The 16569-nt window shown below is 40.5% G+C and overlaps 1 protein-coding gene across 5 annotated transcripts in view; it reads right to left on the bottom strand.

Annotated features, from left to right (window-relative positions):
- fmr1 (fragile X messenger ribonucleoprotein 1) overlaps positions 1–15952 on the bottom strand; it is a 34145-nt gene extending 18193 nt beyond the window's left edge. For 4 of the 5 annotated variants that reach the window (XM_068325081.1, XM_068325082.1, XM_068325084.1 and 1 more), the window contains exons 1-13: positions 15579–15951; positions 5057–5109; positions 4840–4933; positions 4068–4139; positions 3416–3564; positions 2713–2806; positions 2411–2527; positions 2080–2250; positions 1841–1919; positions 1604–1725; positions 1324–1410; positions 879–1116; positions 325–519 (exon numbers count right to left, since the gene is read on the bottom strand). In XM_068325081.1, the coding sequence (XP_068181182.1) occupies positions 325–519; positions 879–1116; positions 1324–1410; positions 1604–1725; positions 1841–1919; positions 2080–2250; positions 2411–2527; positions 2713–2806; positions 3416–3564; positions 4068–4139; positions 4840–4933; positions 5057–5109; positions 15579–15629 (1522 nt within the window). In that variant the 5' untranslated portion in view covers positions 15630–15951. Of the gene's footprint in view, positions 1–324; positions 520–878; positions 1117–1323; positions 1411–1603; positions 1726–1840; positions 1920–2079; positions 2251–2410; positions 2528–2712; positions 2807–3415; positions 3565–4067; positions 4140–4839; positions 4934–5056; positions 5110–15578 lie in introns of all 5 variants that reach the window. The other variant, XM_068325080.1, reaches the window with a different exon arrangement.
- Positions 15953–16569: the final 617 nt, after the last annotated feature.

The following is a 16569-nucleotide window of genomic DNA, read 5'->3' on the forward strand; positions in this document are numbered from 1 at the left end:
TTCCTTGAAAGACCAATATTTCGTGACAATGTGTTAATGTGGGGAGCCAGCAAATAATTATTTGATCCTTTAAGATTCTTTCAAGGTATAATTTGATAATATACAGTACTATCATTCATTCACTACACAGTAACTCAAATCTCCTAACTTATATTTTGTCTGATAACTCAAATTGAAATTTTATCAATTCATCATCTTTAAAATGTGCATCACCTTCAGATAATTAATATAAAGTAATGTAACTGAAAGATTTACGCTTTTACATATTTGACTCTTCTTCCAATACATAAGGATGGATGTCAGCCAATGGTCATTACTGCCTACCTTTATATCCTCCTCTTCCTCTCCCTCCTCGTCCTCGCGGTCCTCCTCCACCGGACCGCTTCCTCCCATCTGTCCGTCGGGGCAGGGTTCCTCCCCCTGTCATCAGCTCTTCTGTGGGGGCCAGTGACCAATCACTGAGCTCATCTCTGTGATCTGACTCTGTCTCTGAAGCATTGGATGCCTCTGAGTTGGTGCCTTGGGATACAAAAAGACATCAAATCTAATTCAAGCAACTGAAAGAAAGAACTGTACGTTCAGTACCAACAGTATTGCATACGTTGCATATCTAGTACACACTGCACTGAAATACAAGAAATCAAACCCTTGTTTTACACTAAATGGTAACAGTACACAAATGGTGAAGAAATTCCTTTTCTTTGAATATAGGGAAGAAAAAAAACTAGGACTATGTCAGAGAGTCTTGTCCTTCAGCTTGTCAATCTAAGCCGATGGTGATAACTTGAAACTGGCAAACACTTAACAGTTTTTAGATAAATTAAACACATTTTAGAAGTTTATATACTGGTTATTGAGATGCACCAAATTTACAGTACCTGAGGCAAAAGACGCACCTCCTCCTCTTCGCCCTCTGCCACCTCTTCCTCCAACATAAGGCTTTCCTCCTCCACCTCCTCCTGCTCCTCTGCCCATCCCCAGCCCCATGCCATTATCAAACACGAAGGTTTTGTCTTTGAGGTTTCGGGGCCCTGTCCCACCTCCTCCCCCGCCTCCTCCTATCTGTCTCAGCTGCTCGTCGATCTGAAGGCGCTCCAGACGAAGTTGGTCCACGTCCTTTAGATGAGAAGAATTCAAAAGTCATGACAAGATTACGTTAGCACGCACTCTACTAGACTGCCTTTCAGCATTTTGTAGCATCACAGGGAGGCAGGTTTCATGAAAAGGTACAACTCTATAATTTCTGAAACTTGTTGGGACGTGACACTGTGATGAAACAGTCGATGTTCGAAGTAGGATATTGCTCTCAGTGGTGACACATACCTTAAGGTAGTTGAGATGATAGTCCAGCAGCACTGTAGCATTGGAGATGCTTTCCTTTGTCCCCACAAATACAAATGGCACCATTCCCTGTTAGAGAAGATCAGAAATACACAAAATCATTCAATTCTCCTTTCATGTATCAATCCTGTCTCAGATGATGCCAGTTGTGCAGATATTTTACTTTTGGAATTTGGAATAAGTAATTTCGGGACAAGATGATTAAGCCTGGCTTTGATGCATGGTTTGAAAACAGTGTTTAAGTATTTTCTCTCCCACTCACCTCGTCTGCTGCCGATGCTGTTGAAGGCTTTTTGTCATTCTCTGGCTCAATACGAACACGCACCACTCCAGACTTGTCTACTACTTCTTGGATCAGTTTCCCATTCTTGCCTATCACTTTCCCTAAAAGGGCAAAAAATATAACACAGGTCAGTCTACTAGGAAACTGAAGTGGATTCAATCTTGAACAAACTGTTAGTCTATGAATATGTTACTGATTCAGTAGTCATTTTCTTACCTACTAAGTTCCGGGGAACTTTGATGACATCTTCAGAGAATTCCAGGAAACTCCTGGCAATGCGTACAGCATCCTGGTCCTTAGACAGACATGCAAAAATCAAACTCATTACTCTGTCACATTATTAAATTAATCAAACTTAAATTTAATATAACAGCATCAACAACAATAAGCAGTCTCCCATGACTCAGGCCTACAATATGAAATTCAGGTACACGTGTGTTATTAGAGACTCCTACCTCTCCATATATGTGAAAGGTGCACGTCTCCTCATCCAAGTCTATGTTGGTGACCCCAGGGACTTTACGTGCTTGTTGAATGTTGGCCCCATGTGTCCCAATTGCAAGTCCCATCAGGTCATCCCGAACAGCAAACTGTTCGTGAAAACGAGACGCCAGCTGTCTGGAACTCTGCCGAAATATAGTGATGTGGATAAAATGACATAAGTAAATACACACAAAACATAATACCAACCAAAACAAGTATTTATTTAACTGAAACATTATTGAATTATAAAAGCCCCACATACATCTGAAGTTGAAGTTATATTAACCGTGTGTCCATGTCTACCTCTAGCTGTCTGATGGCCTCTTCGTTCCTCAGCATCAGAGACAGTTTGGTGCGTAGGCTCCTGAAGTGCATGTCACTCATCATAGTGGCCCTCTTTGTTGTGACCTCATTCACCGACTGAGAAAACAATCAAAGCTTCTTTAGAAACATCAGACCTGTGGAGTGTTTTAATCTAGGTGACAGGCCTAATTAGGTAGCATTAACAGATGACTTAAGAATAGCACTAAGTGAATACAGCTTTTAAGACACTGACAGGTAAAGTGTTCTTATTTCATCAATTGAAAAAACAAAATTAAACAAACCAAAAGGAGCAGCTGCTTTTTCTCTGAGTCATAGGTCACACTGAAGGCTCCCACAGCCTTTTTGAAATCTTTGTGTGCAGATTCTTTGGAGCACCTGTCAAAACAAGAGTGACAAAAATAAAAATAAGTCGTATGATAGTCACTGATGCACCTGAACAATGTAGGAAGACCTGCCCCTGCCACAGATGCAATGTTTCCACCTAATATTGTTCTGTTTGAGATATTACTCAAAAACACACTTGGACATACGGAGGGTTGGACATATGACAAGAAAAAAACAATCATGATTCCCCCCCCCCATCTTCTTTTTAAATTTGTGAGTTTTCCCCCCACAATTTTGTAAACTAATTATTTTATTACACTGAGATGGTTTGAAAATGTCCAGAGGAGAGATAGTGAATATATTAGTAGAAGGATGTTGAGTTGTGAACTGCCAGGCAGGAGGTTTAGGGGAAGACCAAAGAGGAGGTTTATGGATGTAGTGAAAGAGGACATGAAGGTGGTTGGTGTGAAAGAAGAGAACGCAGAAGACAGGGTTACATGGAGGCAACTGATTCGCTGTGGCGACCCCTGAAGGGAAAAGCCGAAAGGAAAAGAAGATACCTGTAGATAAATAGATGGATGGAAAAGCCGAAAGCAAACATACATACATACATATATAGATACACACACAGAGGCCAGATAATGCAGTGAATTAACTCACATCTGCCGTAGATCCTCAGGTACATCTAGTCTGATTTTGATGAAGGTGTTTTTGGTGGCTGGTTTACTCGGGTTCACCGGCCTTAACCTCTCCAGCGTCACTATCTCGTTTAATGTGGCATCACAGGCGGCATATTCTATTACATAAAACTGTCACAGAAAAAAGATAATAACATAGAAATTATATAATTATGAGGTTCACTTTAATATAAAAAATATATAAGAAAAATAGAATTTTCTGAACAATACAAGATAAAGGGATATAGAGGAAGGGACATCAATATATAAGATGACAGCAAATTAAATGAGCATGAAACCAGGGAAGAGAGCACATCTGGATGTGGAAAAAAACCCAGATCAGCAGTGAAACACATCTGATCACTTTAGCTGAAGGCCAAATAGTCCCTCTCGACAAAATGGTTTTAACGTTAATTTCTGAACTGAACAACCAAATATATGCTCAAGTATTTTGATATTTACCAGTGAAGAGGAACTAAAGTGTTAATCAATCTGACTGATAAGTCCAGTGACAGCCTGCATAATGGTGTAACAGACTACCGGTAATAATGTCTGTAACTAAAGATAAATACCTGACAACAAGTGATCCTTTGATTAGTTAATGCAGCTCTACATACAGTAGGTCTGACACCTACCTCTCCTTTGACCATGCGAACCTTGGCCATCCACCATCCACATGGCTCTTTGTCATTAGCCCTAGAATAGACCTGAAAGAACAGACACAGTAAATTACACCGCGGTCCACTCATCGCCCAATCCAAAGGTCAATAACATTCTGTGCAGCAGAGAAAGAAAATGAAATGATAACAAGGCAGTAAGAGACTGCAACATCCCGCGACACCCCTGAACTCAAAATTTTACCCTCACCTACTTTCAGGGTAGGTCAGGATAAGTCACGGGATGTTGCTGTCCCTGAATTCAAAATTTTACCCAGACCTACTTTCATGGATCAGGGTAAATCACAGCATAGGTAGATCAAAGACCATAGATCAAAGCAGTAGCTTTGAGTGTACAAAAGTTGAAATTTGATCTTGACCTAGTTTTCTCAAGGTCAAAGTCCTCAATCTCATTTTCATCCCCTTTGCCACCTGAGTAGTGTGTTTTTTTTGTTTCAACTTTGTATCTGCAACGGTTGCAAAAATATTTGGTGGACTATCGGACGGACGAACGAACGGATGGACGAACGAACACACGAACACTGACAATTACAATAGATCACCGCTTTCAAAAAGGAAGTCTCAAGCATTAACTCACTCTAACTCCAATATTGACTCTGCTTTCATCTGAGGACACCATCAAACCTTAAACACTATGATTTGTAGTTTAATTTCACAATAAAAAAATAGCCATTGAATTTGAATAATCAGCAGTATCCATTCATTCACCTCCGTGTTTAACAAGGCCTACCTCAACTTCATCGCTCTCGTTAATCTCCTTGCAGAACCCTGTTGGTGGAGGAAAACGGACATCATGGAATGGGATCTGACGCTCCGGCTGCCAACTAGGACAGAGAGAAATAAACACATTTACAAAAATAACTTTCTTTATTGCAAAAAGCCAAAATATTTCATATTGTTAACAAAATGACAAGGCGTTGTCGTGCATTCTAAAGGGTATTACTCACTTGTTTTCAAACGCCACAGTGACCGACCCTTCCTGAACATCTTTAACAAAGGCCTATAAGAATTACAAAGGTGAAACATTAGTTAGATGATAAAGTTGCATCTAAAAGTTATAATTCTGTCACCCAAAATCAATTTGATGACAAAAAACTGTAAAAATGGATTCATCTTTTGGGAACTTGGGCTTTGGCCTTGATCCATTTTGGTCCACCATCAAATTGTACAGTCCGTGTTCATGGGTTTCAATTATTGCAGGCAGGACACACAATGCCTTTGAGAGAAATACACTCTAATTTAAAGTTCTTAAGAGATGACAAGTTGAGAGGTTCTGTGTTTACATTTATGTCTCCTTTTGGGGGGAACAAAATTACAAGGGGAATGTTTTAGAGTACAATTATAAATTAAAAAGCCTGTAAATATGGTGGTATGGTTTAGGAGAGTTGCAATGGGCATGTTAGAACATGCTTGCTGTGTAAGGTGTAAAGCCACTTAACACCTGGGCTGACAAACATTTACAAATCAGAATTACTGTACTGACATGCAATATCTTGTGACTAAATAAATTGAGTATGCAAATATTATGTTATGTGAGGCACAAAAAAATTAAATTCAAATGTATTTGAGAGAATCAATTACTGGATAGACTATTTACACTTCAAGGGTCAGCATCTTTAATTTTCAAAATATTCAGAACACTTCTGTCGTTGTTCAGATACATATTAACTGTGGAAAAAATAATGGATGTAGGTGCACACTTTTCTTACTTTATCCTTTCCTTTATTATGGTTGTCAAATGCAGAGACACAAAAACAAAAAAACAAAAAACGATGATACAACCAACAGCAACATATATGGTACAGTCTAATACAGAAGACATTACTAATAAATGTTATTTCACATGCAGACAACTGCATGCACTAATTGTATTGTGTCAGGAGGCTAACAATCCTTTTGACCTCAATATCATCTCTCTAGCACAGGCATCACCAAATGGTGGACCGCAGTCTGGTCCGCGGGTCTACTTTTATTTATGGTAAAAGAGTTAGCTGGGCACTCAGTTAAACATATCCTGCATTGAAAATTAGTAATTAATTAAAATGTGGACACAGAGGCCGGCTATAAGAAACAAACTGGACTTGGGTTCAGACATTTTAGTAAGTGGACATTTTTATAACTGGACTTCCGTGACTTTTAATTGAATACCCCTGCTCTAGCATATTACCAGCTAATACAAACTCACCAGTTTAACATACTCTATGTACAGTATCAAGTTCAATTTCAAATCCAGGGACAATTTTGTCTTTTATTGCAGACATGGTCTTTTAAATAATAAATGACAATGAATAAACAATTTTTTTCTAATCGCTTGTTTGACAGTTAACAAAGGAAAAACTTCCATGGCAGCATTGGCCAAATGACTTTGATTAATCAGCACGTAATGTGAATAAACAATGGAACCATTGACCTATTCTGGGCTTGAAATAGGAGGTAGTATGACTAAGCCAATGCGGCTCAGTGTAAAAGAATCGAGTAAGCCACAAAAAGCCACATTCTGTGTCCAAGACAGCGGCTTGCTGTAATAGCAAGTAAAACTTACAAGTAAACATTGACTAATACCAAGAATCAAATTTATGAAAATCAAAGTGTCTAAGTCAAAGTTAAAATGTCTTGTTACAAGTAAACATTGAGTAATATTTTGTATGACACTAAAGTCAACAGTTCAAGCTGAACTATCTGTATTTCTATCCTACTTTATGCAGGTATAAATGTGATATTCAGCAATTGAAAACTTGCATTCACTAGGTGAAGATACAGTAATAGAAATATTACTCAATGTCTATTGTAAGTTTTACTTGGACTAGAATACATTTTAACTTTGACTTAGACAACCCCATTGGTATGGCCTAATTTAATCTTTTTTTTTTAATTCGATAATATGATTTTTCATTTCAATTTAAAAAGGCGTATAAAATAACAAGCGAGGTGAATACACATTTACATGCATCGCTGGTTATTGCTGCCGGTCATAGAGATCAAAAGTCTAAGACTACAAAAAAGTATTGATAATATCTTTCATTTACCTTCTGATCGGTCTGTCACCACTCCTACCCCCTCTGAGCATTCACCATTTGTTGTTCAATTAGAATTTTAACGCAAAATCTACTATAAAACACTATTCTCATTTTCTTTCAATTGATCATCCTCGCCTTGTCATACACCAATTCGCGGGTTTAGCCTAGAAAAAAAGAATCTTTTTGTTTTTCATTTGACGAGAGGACGTCATGACCCAAGTGCATATTTAATCATCGGGAGCGTTCGGGTCACTTCGGCTATTTCCGTCCGCTATATCCGTCTGTATGCTTCGGCTAAATTCCGTCCGCATGCGCAAATAGCAGCGCCGGCGGAAATAGCGGCGCTAGCGAGCGAAAAACTTTCAAGTTTTAGCCTTTTTTCCGTAAAAATAAGAACGGCACTGTGGCTAGACAGTCTATAAACCTTGTAACCAATCTGGAATTTACTTCGCCTATGGCGAAGTGGCGAATGGCTAGCGCAAGCCCTCTTGGATTTCCTTCAGTGAATCACTGGCACGAGGTTGTTTACCTTACCAAAGGTCAGGCATGTTACTTTGCAAGTGACAAAAATCCGTCAAATAGGGACAGTAGGTGTAAGCAGATACATCCGGGTCAAGGACGATTGCTATCACTGGACACCCAAACAAGTTGACCACAACTGCAGTCAGCACTGGGTTATCAACGCCCTGCTAGGGCTCCATTTCTTCATCTGAATCTGAAGGTAAAAATGGGAGAATGTTACTCTTTGTTGGTTTCTATGAGGGCTCTGGTGCAGCTATATGGATTTCCTTCAGCACCTGGAGACCATGACAAATGGGTCTAGTGCATAAGTCATCTTGAGCCATCCATTATTGATGTCAAGCAGCTGTGAACCTCGCTATGTTGTCAATGTAAGGCGTGATCTCTATAGTGTTACAAACCGCATGGGTCATAATTCTCACCCCACAGTGCTCAGTCACATATCAACAGCTGATGATAAAACACACACTTTAAGTTTCATAAATTATAGAAATTTAAGTTCATTAGTGCACTGAGGAAAATCAATTTTCTTTATACTGCACCAAAGCAATCAATTAAGGATACTTTACAAAACAAAATAATAGCTTGTTCCTGTTGTGGATGTGGGTGATGCACAAGGAGGGTCTCCAACTTCAGTAGTTTGTCCCACTTGTCAACATGGAAGATTTGTGCTTCTGCCTGCCCACACTATACAGACAGTGCATAGAGAAAAGATATCAGCCAGTCTGCGGCCATGTTCAGATGCACTGACTCTAGTAGCAACAATCATAAACCACCTCCCTACCTCAGTTCGGGAGGTAGACACACTCTCATTATTTAAGACTAGAAATAAAACATTTTTTTCAAAAATTTTACAATTAGGCCGGCTAATTTCTTTTCTTGTAAACTTACACTACTGGAGACTCAATATCAAGACACACTTAGCTCTTCTCTCCTCCCTCTCTCGGACCCTCTGGGTTAATCCTCCTCCTCCTCTCCGACCTGTCTCTTTCCAAGTCTCCAATCACACCCTACTAACTTAACATCTTCCCTGGAGTCACTGTGCCCTATGTCCTCACAGGTTTTTCTCAGTTTCACATCTCATCCATCCATCCACTGTGGACCTGCTCCTCCCATCCCCCCTCTTTTATCGGCTGGGGTCCTGCTGCCTTTCTTCCTCCGTGCTATCATGCAGTCATCCATGCAACTGTAATTGTGTTCTGTTTAACCAACTACATAATGGGGAACATGTATTGAAGACAAAAACTTCGGAGTCGGCGAACACACTTTCCTGTCTCCACTTCAGCGCCTGCAACAAATTGCCATAACCATAACCACTGACTCTATTTGGCTCATCTGCCACCCTCTTTCTTTGTATCTCTCCTTTTCTCTGACCCTGTCTTTATCTTCTTTGTATTCCTTTCCCACCCAACCGGTCAAGGCGGATGTCCTCCCAAAAGAGTCTGGGTGCTGCCTGGAGTTTCTTCCTCAATGAGGGAGTTTTTCCCCGCCACTGTCGCTTATGCATGCTCAGGAGGGTTCTGTGGGGGTTTTCTGTCTGTCAAAGCCTTTTGATATGTCTGTTGCCATGATTAAGCGCTTTATAAACAAGGCAGTCAGAGACTGCAACATCCTGCGACACCCCTGAATTCAAAATTTTTCATAGGTCAAGTTAATTAAATGAAACACCCATGATCAAACATATAACTGGTGCATTCTATTTGTCATGGGGTTTCAGAGATTTGTAGCTAAAAAGGTATAAAAGTGAAAATGTGACCTTTACCTAGTTTTTCAAGGTCAACGTTGTGAACTACTTTTCATCCCCTTGCCTCCCTGAATATAATGGCTTTTGTTTCGTCTTTCCAAAATATGTGCAACAATACTGTATCTTAGGATAGAAAATATAAGACCATAGATCAAAGCTAGTGCTTTGACCTATGGTCTAACTCACACTGGCCTTCTCCCTCGCCTTTCTATCTATTCCGCATTACAGTACATCACTGCTTTGAAGAGGGATGTAATTACAAAACATCACTGCTTCGAAGAGGGATGTAATCACAATACATCACCAGGATGTAATAAAACTTGATTGATAGATAAAGCCTGGAATAGTATGAAAACAATGACAGGTCTACAAAGGAAGGGTCATAGAAAAATATCTGGCTCAGGTTTTGGTTTTAATGCCTCTGTCCCTATCCGACACAAAACTACCTCCCAAATGTGGTTTCAATCCATGCTGCAAAAATCTGATTGGGACTGTTCAGACTACATGCGAGACATGTAACATCAATCTGGATGGGCTAAAAATCAGATATGGGCGACTAGTCTGAACACAGCCTCTGAGTGTGGGGACACATTTCTAATGGGTTCTGCACTTCCTTTGGCCCTACCCTCGGTTGTTGCCTCTCAAACACATCTAATTTACTGTAATTAATGCTGAAGACAGTGTTATTGCTATTCCTCTTGATGGAGATGAGATTGGTTCAGGGGTAAGTTGTGGATGAGTTTGTGTCTTGGTATGACAAGTCCTCACTTCTCTTTAAATCTGTCTAAAACAAAAGATGTGTCTTGATTTTAGGAAGCCACCACTTCACAGAGGCTCTAATTGTGCTATTGTCTTGTTGTCCTGTTCATTGTGAACTAGTTTCCCCTTGTGCAACAAAAATAAATGAAGTGAATGCATTTAGTAATGATAGCATTTTGCTGTGTAACGTCTCTCTGGATCTACTTGTCAAGTGTGTTGCATTGGTGGTATGAAAAATGTCTTACTGCACAAATTGCACAGGAGATTGCAATTTGTGCAGTAACCCCACAGTTCCATCCAGGTGCTTATTCCATGCAAACATTCCGTTCACTGGCATCTGTTACCATAAATTCTTAACAACTGTTGTCCTAAAGTATTATCACATATATGGTATTTTTAATACTTTACGATTCTATAATTATAAACTGCTACATCTACTGATGAGACAGTGAGCATTGTGAAACGACTTAACAATTTTTTTCTTTAATATCCTGAAGTTGTGTAGGAATTTGTCAGCTTCACGTTGTCCTTCATATTTGCTTGTATAAAGTAAACTTTAAACTTTAAAAACAGAACCAAAACAGGAGATACCATGAAAAAGTCATTTCTATAGGAATACATATTTAAGTGTTAAATCCATATGATATTTCTTTTAAAGTGAAATAAAAGAGTGTGCATTATTCATGACATCATGAGATTTGTTTGGGCTTTCTTAGTAAACATTTGAATGTCCTCAGGTGAAAAGTGAGAGTGATTTGAAACTTAATCTGTCAGAACCTGGATATTTTGTTAGCTGATATCTTGTTTTTGTTGTAATAACCAAACCAAGGTTTCCACTAGTGATACAGATCTTATCTCTGAAAAACCATAAAAAACAACTACCACTTAAAAAAAAATTTGTTTTAAGATTAAAACTAATAAACCACAACATAATAAAAAATTTTTTATCACATACAACCTATTTAATTCTACATCTGGGATTAACGCCCTGGGCCACCAAGTCCACCTCCTTTTCAAGGAAATGACTGCATGGCTCACTGAATGAGACACAACTCCATAACAAGTGTCCAGATGGAGAATTTGGTGTATTTAGGAATCTGGTGACTTAGGCCCCGTCAACACGATGACAGATTTTTTGAAAACGCAACTTTTTTGTTGTGTTTACACCTTCCGTCGACACGACAACGCAGATATCCGGAACGAAAACCCAACTTTTTAAAAATGCTGGCCGAGGTGTTTTTTTAAAAAAACGCTAGGTCAGCGTTGTTGTGTGGACGGCATATCTGCAACTTTTTAAAAACGCTGACGTCTTGCCTGCGACGAAAACCGCTGTGATGTCATATTTATGGGCCCGTGTGTTGTGACAACAAAACACGGAGGATTCCTATTGGATAAAATTTGACTCAATACTGCCACCACATGGTTTGGCATGCTTATAGCCGTCTTCGAAAACGCACTGCTGCGTAGACGTGTGGACGGAGATTTTTTTGAAAACGCAGTCGTGTGGACGCAAATCGTTTTCGATGCGTTTTTAAAAAGTTGCTTTTTAAAAAAAATCTGTCATTGTGTGGACGGGGCCTTAGACTGGAGCAGCTTAATTCACTGACTATACCTCAATACATAACAGAAAATCAATGTAAAAGCCATTAATTTATTTTTTTTTTAAAAAGAATAGTCCAAAACAGTCGTCCATCTAAAGAAATACAGACAATACAATTTCTTTTCATTCCTGACATCTGAACTCAAGTGATGTTAGTCAATGATAATGAGTACTGATCTGGTTCCAGTGGTATCACTACAGAAAATCCATAACAGCATGAATTTGATAAGAACCATTATTGCGTTTTCAGAATAGATTTCTTTCCACAGTTGTAACACAACACACCACAACATATTTTCGAAATATGATTACTGTGGTTCAAAATGAACCAAACCCAGGTCTAATAACTTTGTTCGTTCTCCAGCAGCGAGCAACAAATGCCGACCAACTGGCAAAGTCTGCATGGATTCTATGTGTAGTTAAGTTAGTTTAGTGTATCTCTGAAAGGCAATTAGCTGATTGTCTTGTTAAAATTTGGATGATACATGCTAGATAATAAACCACATTCAAATTGTGTAACAATAACTGCATTTTACATTCAGTACACTGGAGCTTTGCCAATGCCACACCAGCTATGTAGAAATAATCAAACAGCTGCTGATATTGCCATGTTCGATGTACAGCAGGGGTGTTCAATAGATCAGTTGCGATCTGCCGGTCAATTGCAAAGCGAGATTGGGTGACATAAAAAAAATAGACGTCAGCCTATCATCCATCCCGTTACTAGATATACAGGTGACATTTGACTTTTTCTGGCTCTTAGGTCGCTGTGCCTGTGGAAACATCGCTAAACTGTTGTAGCCCTGACTTTAAAGAGCTATAGTGTTCTGACTGACAGCACAGTGGGCAGATTGGTTCCAGCCAATCAGGTGAGACTCCCAGCTCTCTGGTGTTGTGTCTGCTTCTTTGCTGTCAGCCGTGTCGCTGCCATTTTGTCCCAGAGCATCACTTTGCTGGGCCAGGCTTTGAACATGAGCCACATGGACTTCGTGTCCCAGGTTGACGAGGGATAGTGAAATCGTAACCATTCAGTGGTGAGTGGGGAAGTCCCTTAACTGTTGATATGAGCATGTAGATAAGAGCTGAAAGTCACCCTAGTCACATTAATCGCACTAGCCGTGACGATAGTAACTATAAATATGTTGCCTAGAATGAGTTTAATTTCTTAAAGATTTATTGCAGTTTGTTAATAGTACTCATACCATGGAGCTAAGCTCTCACACAGAACTTCAGCACTCAACAGTGTAATGATGTGTCTTATTGTGCCATTAAATCTTAGTTGTAGTTATTTAATAACTGAAGACTTAGTGGGGATGTGTGACCTGTCTTTTGGTCAGGTTTTGGTAAAGGGTGGATTTAAGGAGCAAATCCAACACTAGAAGGACATCCACCGCTTTCATTGGGAAAAAATACATTCGTCGATGGAGATCGATCCCAGAGATTCCAGCTGACTGGATGGCGACCCAACCCAAAGAACACTGAGAGAACAAGTAAAGGTGGTGACTGCCTTCACTACTTCATGGTGCAGTAGGATATATAACCTGAACCACAAACACCTGGATTGGGCCCCAACAAAAATCAATCCAACAACTTAACACAGAACTTGCTAGACTTGGACACTTTATTACATTGCGATCGCGCATCAACGATTGCCAACGCCACCTCATCGCAGATTTTTGGTCGGCAGTCACGTGATACCGTACATGCATTCTATTGGCTGACGGCATGCGGAAGTGCGCTTGTTCCTTGAGTCTCGGACTTTCGTGAGACACAGAAGTGCTTTGAAAAGTCGATAAGAGTGTGGGAAAAGGTAATACAGACAGAAGATGGTTTAATATCAGTATGGGGAGGGTTCATAAATGTTTAAAGTACTGTAAATAATAAGATAAATAGATCGCGATCTCAATCACGGATTCCTCAATCGCGTGTGGTTCCTGGAACGCATTGACCGCAAAGACTGAGGGCGCACTGTATTTGAATTGTTATTAAGTTGAACTGTTATATGTTCAATTACATTATATATTTAACTTATCCTTGTGTCTTACTTTACTATTGTTCACAACCCCTCTGATTACTGGTCTACCTTGAACATACTATACTTAAAGTCCTAACGTATGCACATATAAAGAATTCCCAATATAAATATAATTATATTTTACATATTCTTGTAGTAGGTAAATCAATTTGGCGTGCTGAAAAAATGTGAGCACCCCTAATGTGTGGTTAATAAAACCCAAGAAAATTATTTTGAGACAACACTGATATGTAGCCATGTTTAATTCACAACACTGCTGCAGTTAAGTGCTTGATTTTGTCAGACATTCATGATGATTCAGCTGACAATGAATGCAGCAGAAACCACAGTAAACCTGGCTACAATGAAGTGCTGATGTGCAGGCCGCCTGTTACATCTCAGGATGCTGCATGAGTTGCCCTGCTATTCATTCCATTCTAACATGAGTTTTCAAAAAAAAAAAAGCTTCTACATCTGGAAAAGAGACATAATAATAATGATGCATTCACCTAAGTCTGCACATAAAATTACAGGAGAAACTCTTTCATGTCAACATCTTCATCTTCTACCGTTTATCTGTAGTCGGGTCGCAGGGTCAGCAGCTTCAGCAGGAAGCCCCGAACTTTCCTTTCCCCTGGCACATCCACCAGCTCTGACTGGGGGACCCCAGGCGTTCCCAGACCAGTGTTGAGAGGTAATCCCTCCACCTGGTCCTGGGTCTGCCCCGAGGTCTCCTCCCAGCTGGACGTGCCAGGAACACCACCTTAGTGAGGCACCCCAGAGGCATCCAAACCAACTCAGCTGACTTTTTTCAATGCAAAGGAGCATCGACTCTACTCTGAGCACCTCGTGAACAGCAGTGTTTCTCACCCTATCTCTAAGGGAGACACCACCTGTCTGCCTGAGAAAGTCTATATCCGCCGTTTGTATCTGCGATCTCGTTTTTTCAGTCATGACCATAGGTGAGGGGAAGAATGGTAGATGGAGAGCTTTGCCTCTTGGCTTAGCTCCCTCTTCGTGGCAACAGTGCAGGAAAGCGACTGCAATACTGCTCCTACTGCCCCAATTCTCCATCCAATCTTACATTCCATTGTTCCCTCACTCGTGAACTGGACCCCAAGATATTTAAACTCCTTCATTTGTGTAAGGACCTCATTCCTCACTATGAGAAGGCTGTCCATCGGCTTCAACAGTCTGCTATAATAGGTGGACGTAAGCTGATGCCAACACTATTTTACTCCAAATTTACATTCACTAAGTGGTAATAGTTAGTTATGACTTCTCAGAGGTTTCCCAGTGAAACTAGGTACATAAATGATCATTTTAATTTCTCATTTTCTTTCTTCACTCCATATTCCGTACTAGTTGACTCTCGCCTTCAGAACAACCACAAAACCTCAACTGCCTTGAAGAATCTCCATCTACCTGTCCACCAGGGGAAGGACGCAGGCAACTCCAACACCAACTGGATATCTGACCACGATATCATGAAAGTTACCCGTGTATAAACCCCTGCTCATCATTTACCAAATGACAGTGGAATCATTTCCAACCGCTTCAAATTTACAGTCTCAACTGCATCAGTTGCTTTGATTTCGCTATGACGTTGTCGACGAACAAATCTAACTGGAATCATTGAGTTTACAGCCGCAGCCTGGCATCAGCATTGTTTACCCATTTTCACTGAAGCACGGAAGGCCGAAGATACAAGCAGGTATCTTTCGTTCGTCCGGTTATGACTATCTAATGACTAACGTTTGTACATGGACTGTTGATGTTAATTTAAGTGGCAAGGCAATAAAAGAAACCAACTTACCTTATAAAAGGCTCCACTTGTTCCTCTTACTTCAACGATTAGTTCATCCATGACGCAAATTACTACAGCTCGCTAGCTAGCTAACTACCGTTAGCGATGTAAGTAGCTAGCTAGCTAGCTGGCTAGCCAAACGCTAGCCAAGGCGGAGTTTGCAGTCGCTGTCCTGACGAGCCAACCAAAATAGTGAAATGGATTCAAGAAGAGGCCACAATGGCTGTGCGTGACGGTATTGTTGCTCCCCGTTTGCACCTCCGTAGATCTGGTGTCTGATTCTTGCAGATTTTGTAATTGTGAATGTATGCTAAATGGAAGGCGACTATGTTGCAGGTTACGTTAGCCTGTCTATGCTAGTTATGTGTGAATAGTGGTGAAGCAGCAACTGCTGGGTACATGTCACGTGACGTCTTCTTCTTCTTCTGTTGGTTCATGACCGCCCGCGACAGCTTTGAGGCGCATTACCGCCGCAGTTTGATCTGGAGTGTGGAGAGGTTCTTGTAACCAGTCTAGTCACAATCAAATAGATACTCTAATCTCCCCATTTATATGTTTGAATGAGCTTACTTGAAAAGTCAAGGTGTCACGCTGTCACCAATTCCACTCACTACTTGTCAAAGAAATATTTTGAGACTTTGGAAAATAACTTTACTTCCTGAAGAGACTGGCCCCCTTCAACCTCTGTCCTGAGCTCCTTCTCATGTTCTATCAGTCCGTCATTTCCAGTGTGCTGTAATACGCCATTATGTGTTGGGGTGGCGGGGCCAGGAAAAGACACATGGACCGTCTTAACAGACTCATGATGCCCTGACTTAAGTCAGGGCATCATGAACAACACCCTGCACACCACCTTTGCCCAGCAGAGGACCACCTTCAGTGGCAGACTGCTGTCACACAGCAGGCTGAGGTCCTCCTTCGTGCTCAGTGCCATTAGGGGGTAAAATGACTCTCTCAGGAGGAGTGTGTGTGTGTGTGTGTGTGGGGGGGGGGGGGGTCA

The sequence above is a fragment of the Antennarius striatus genome, chromosome 10, assembly GCF_040054535.1.
Source record: "Antennarius striatus isolate MH-2024 chromosome 10, ASM4005453v1, whole genome shotgun sequence".
Classification (NCBI taxonomy): Eukaryota; Metazoa; Chordata; class Actinopteri; order Lophiiformes; family Antennariidae; genus Antennarius; species Antennarius striatus.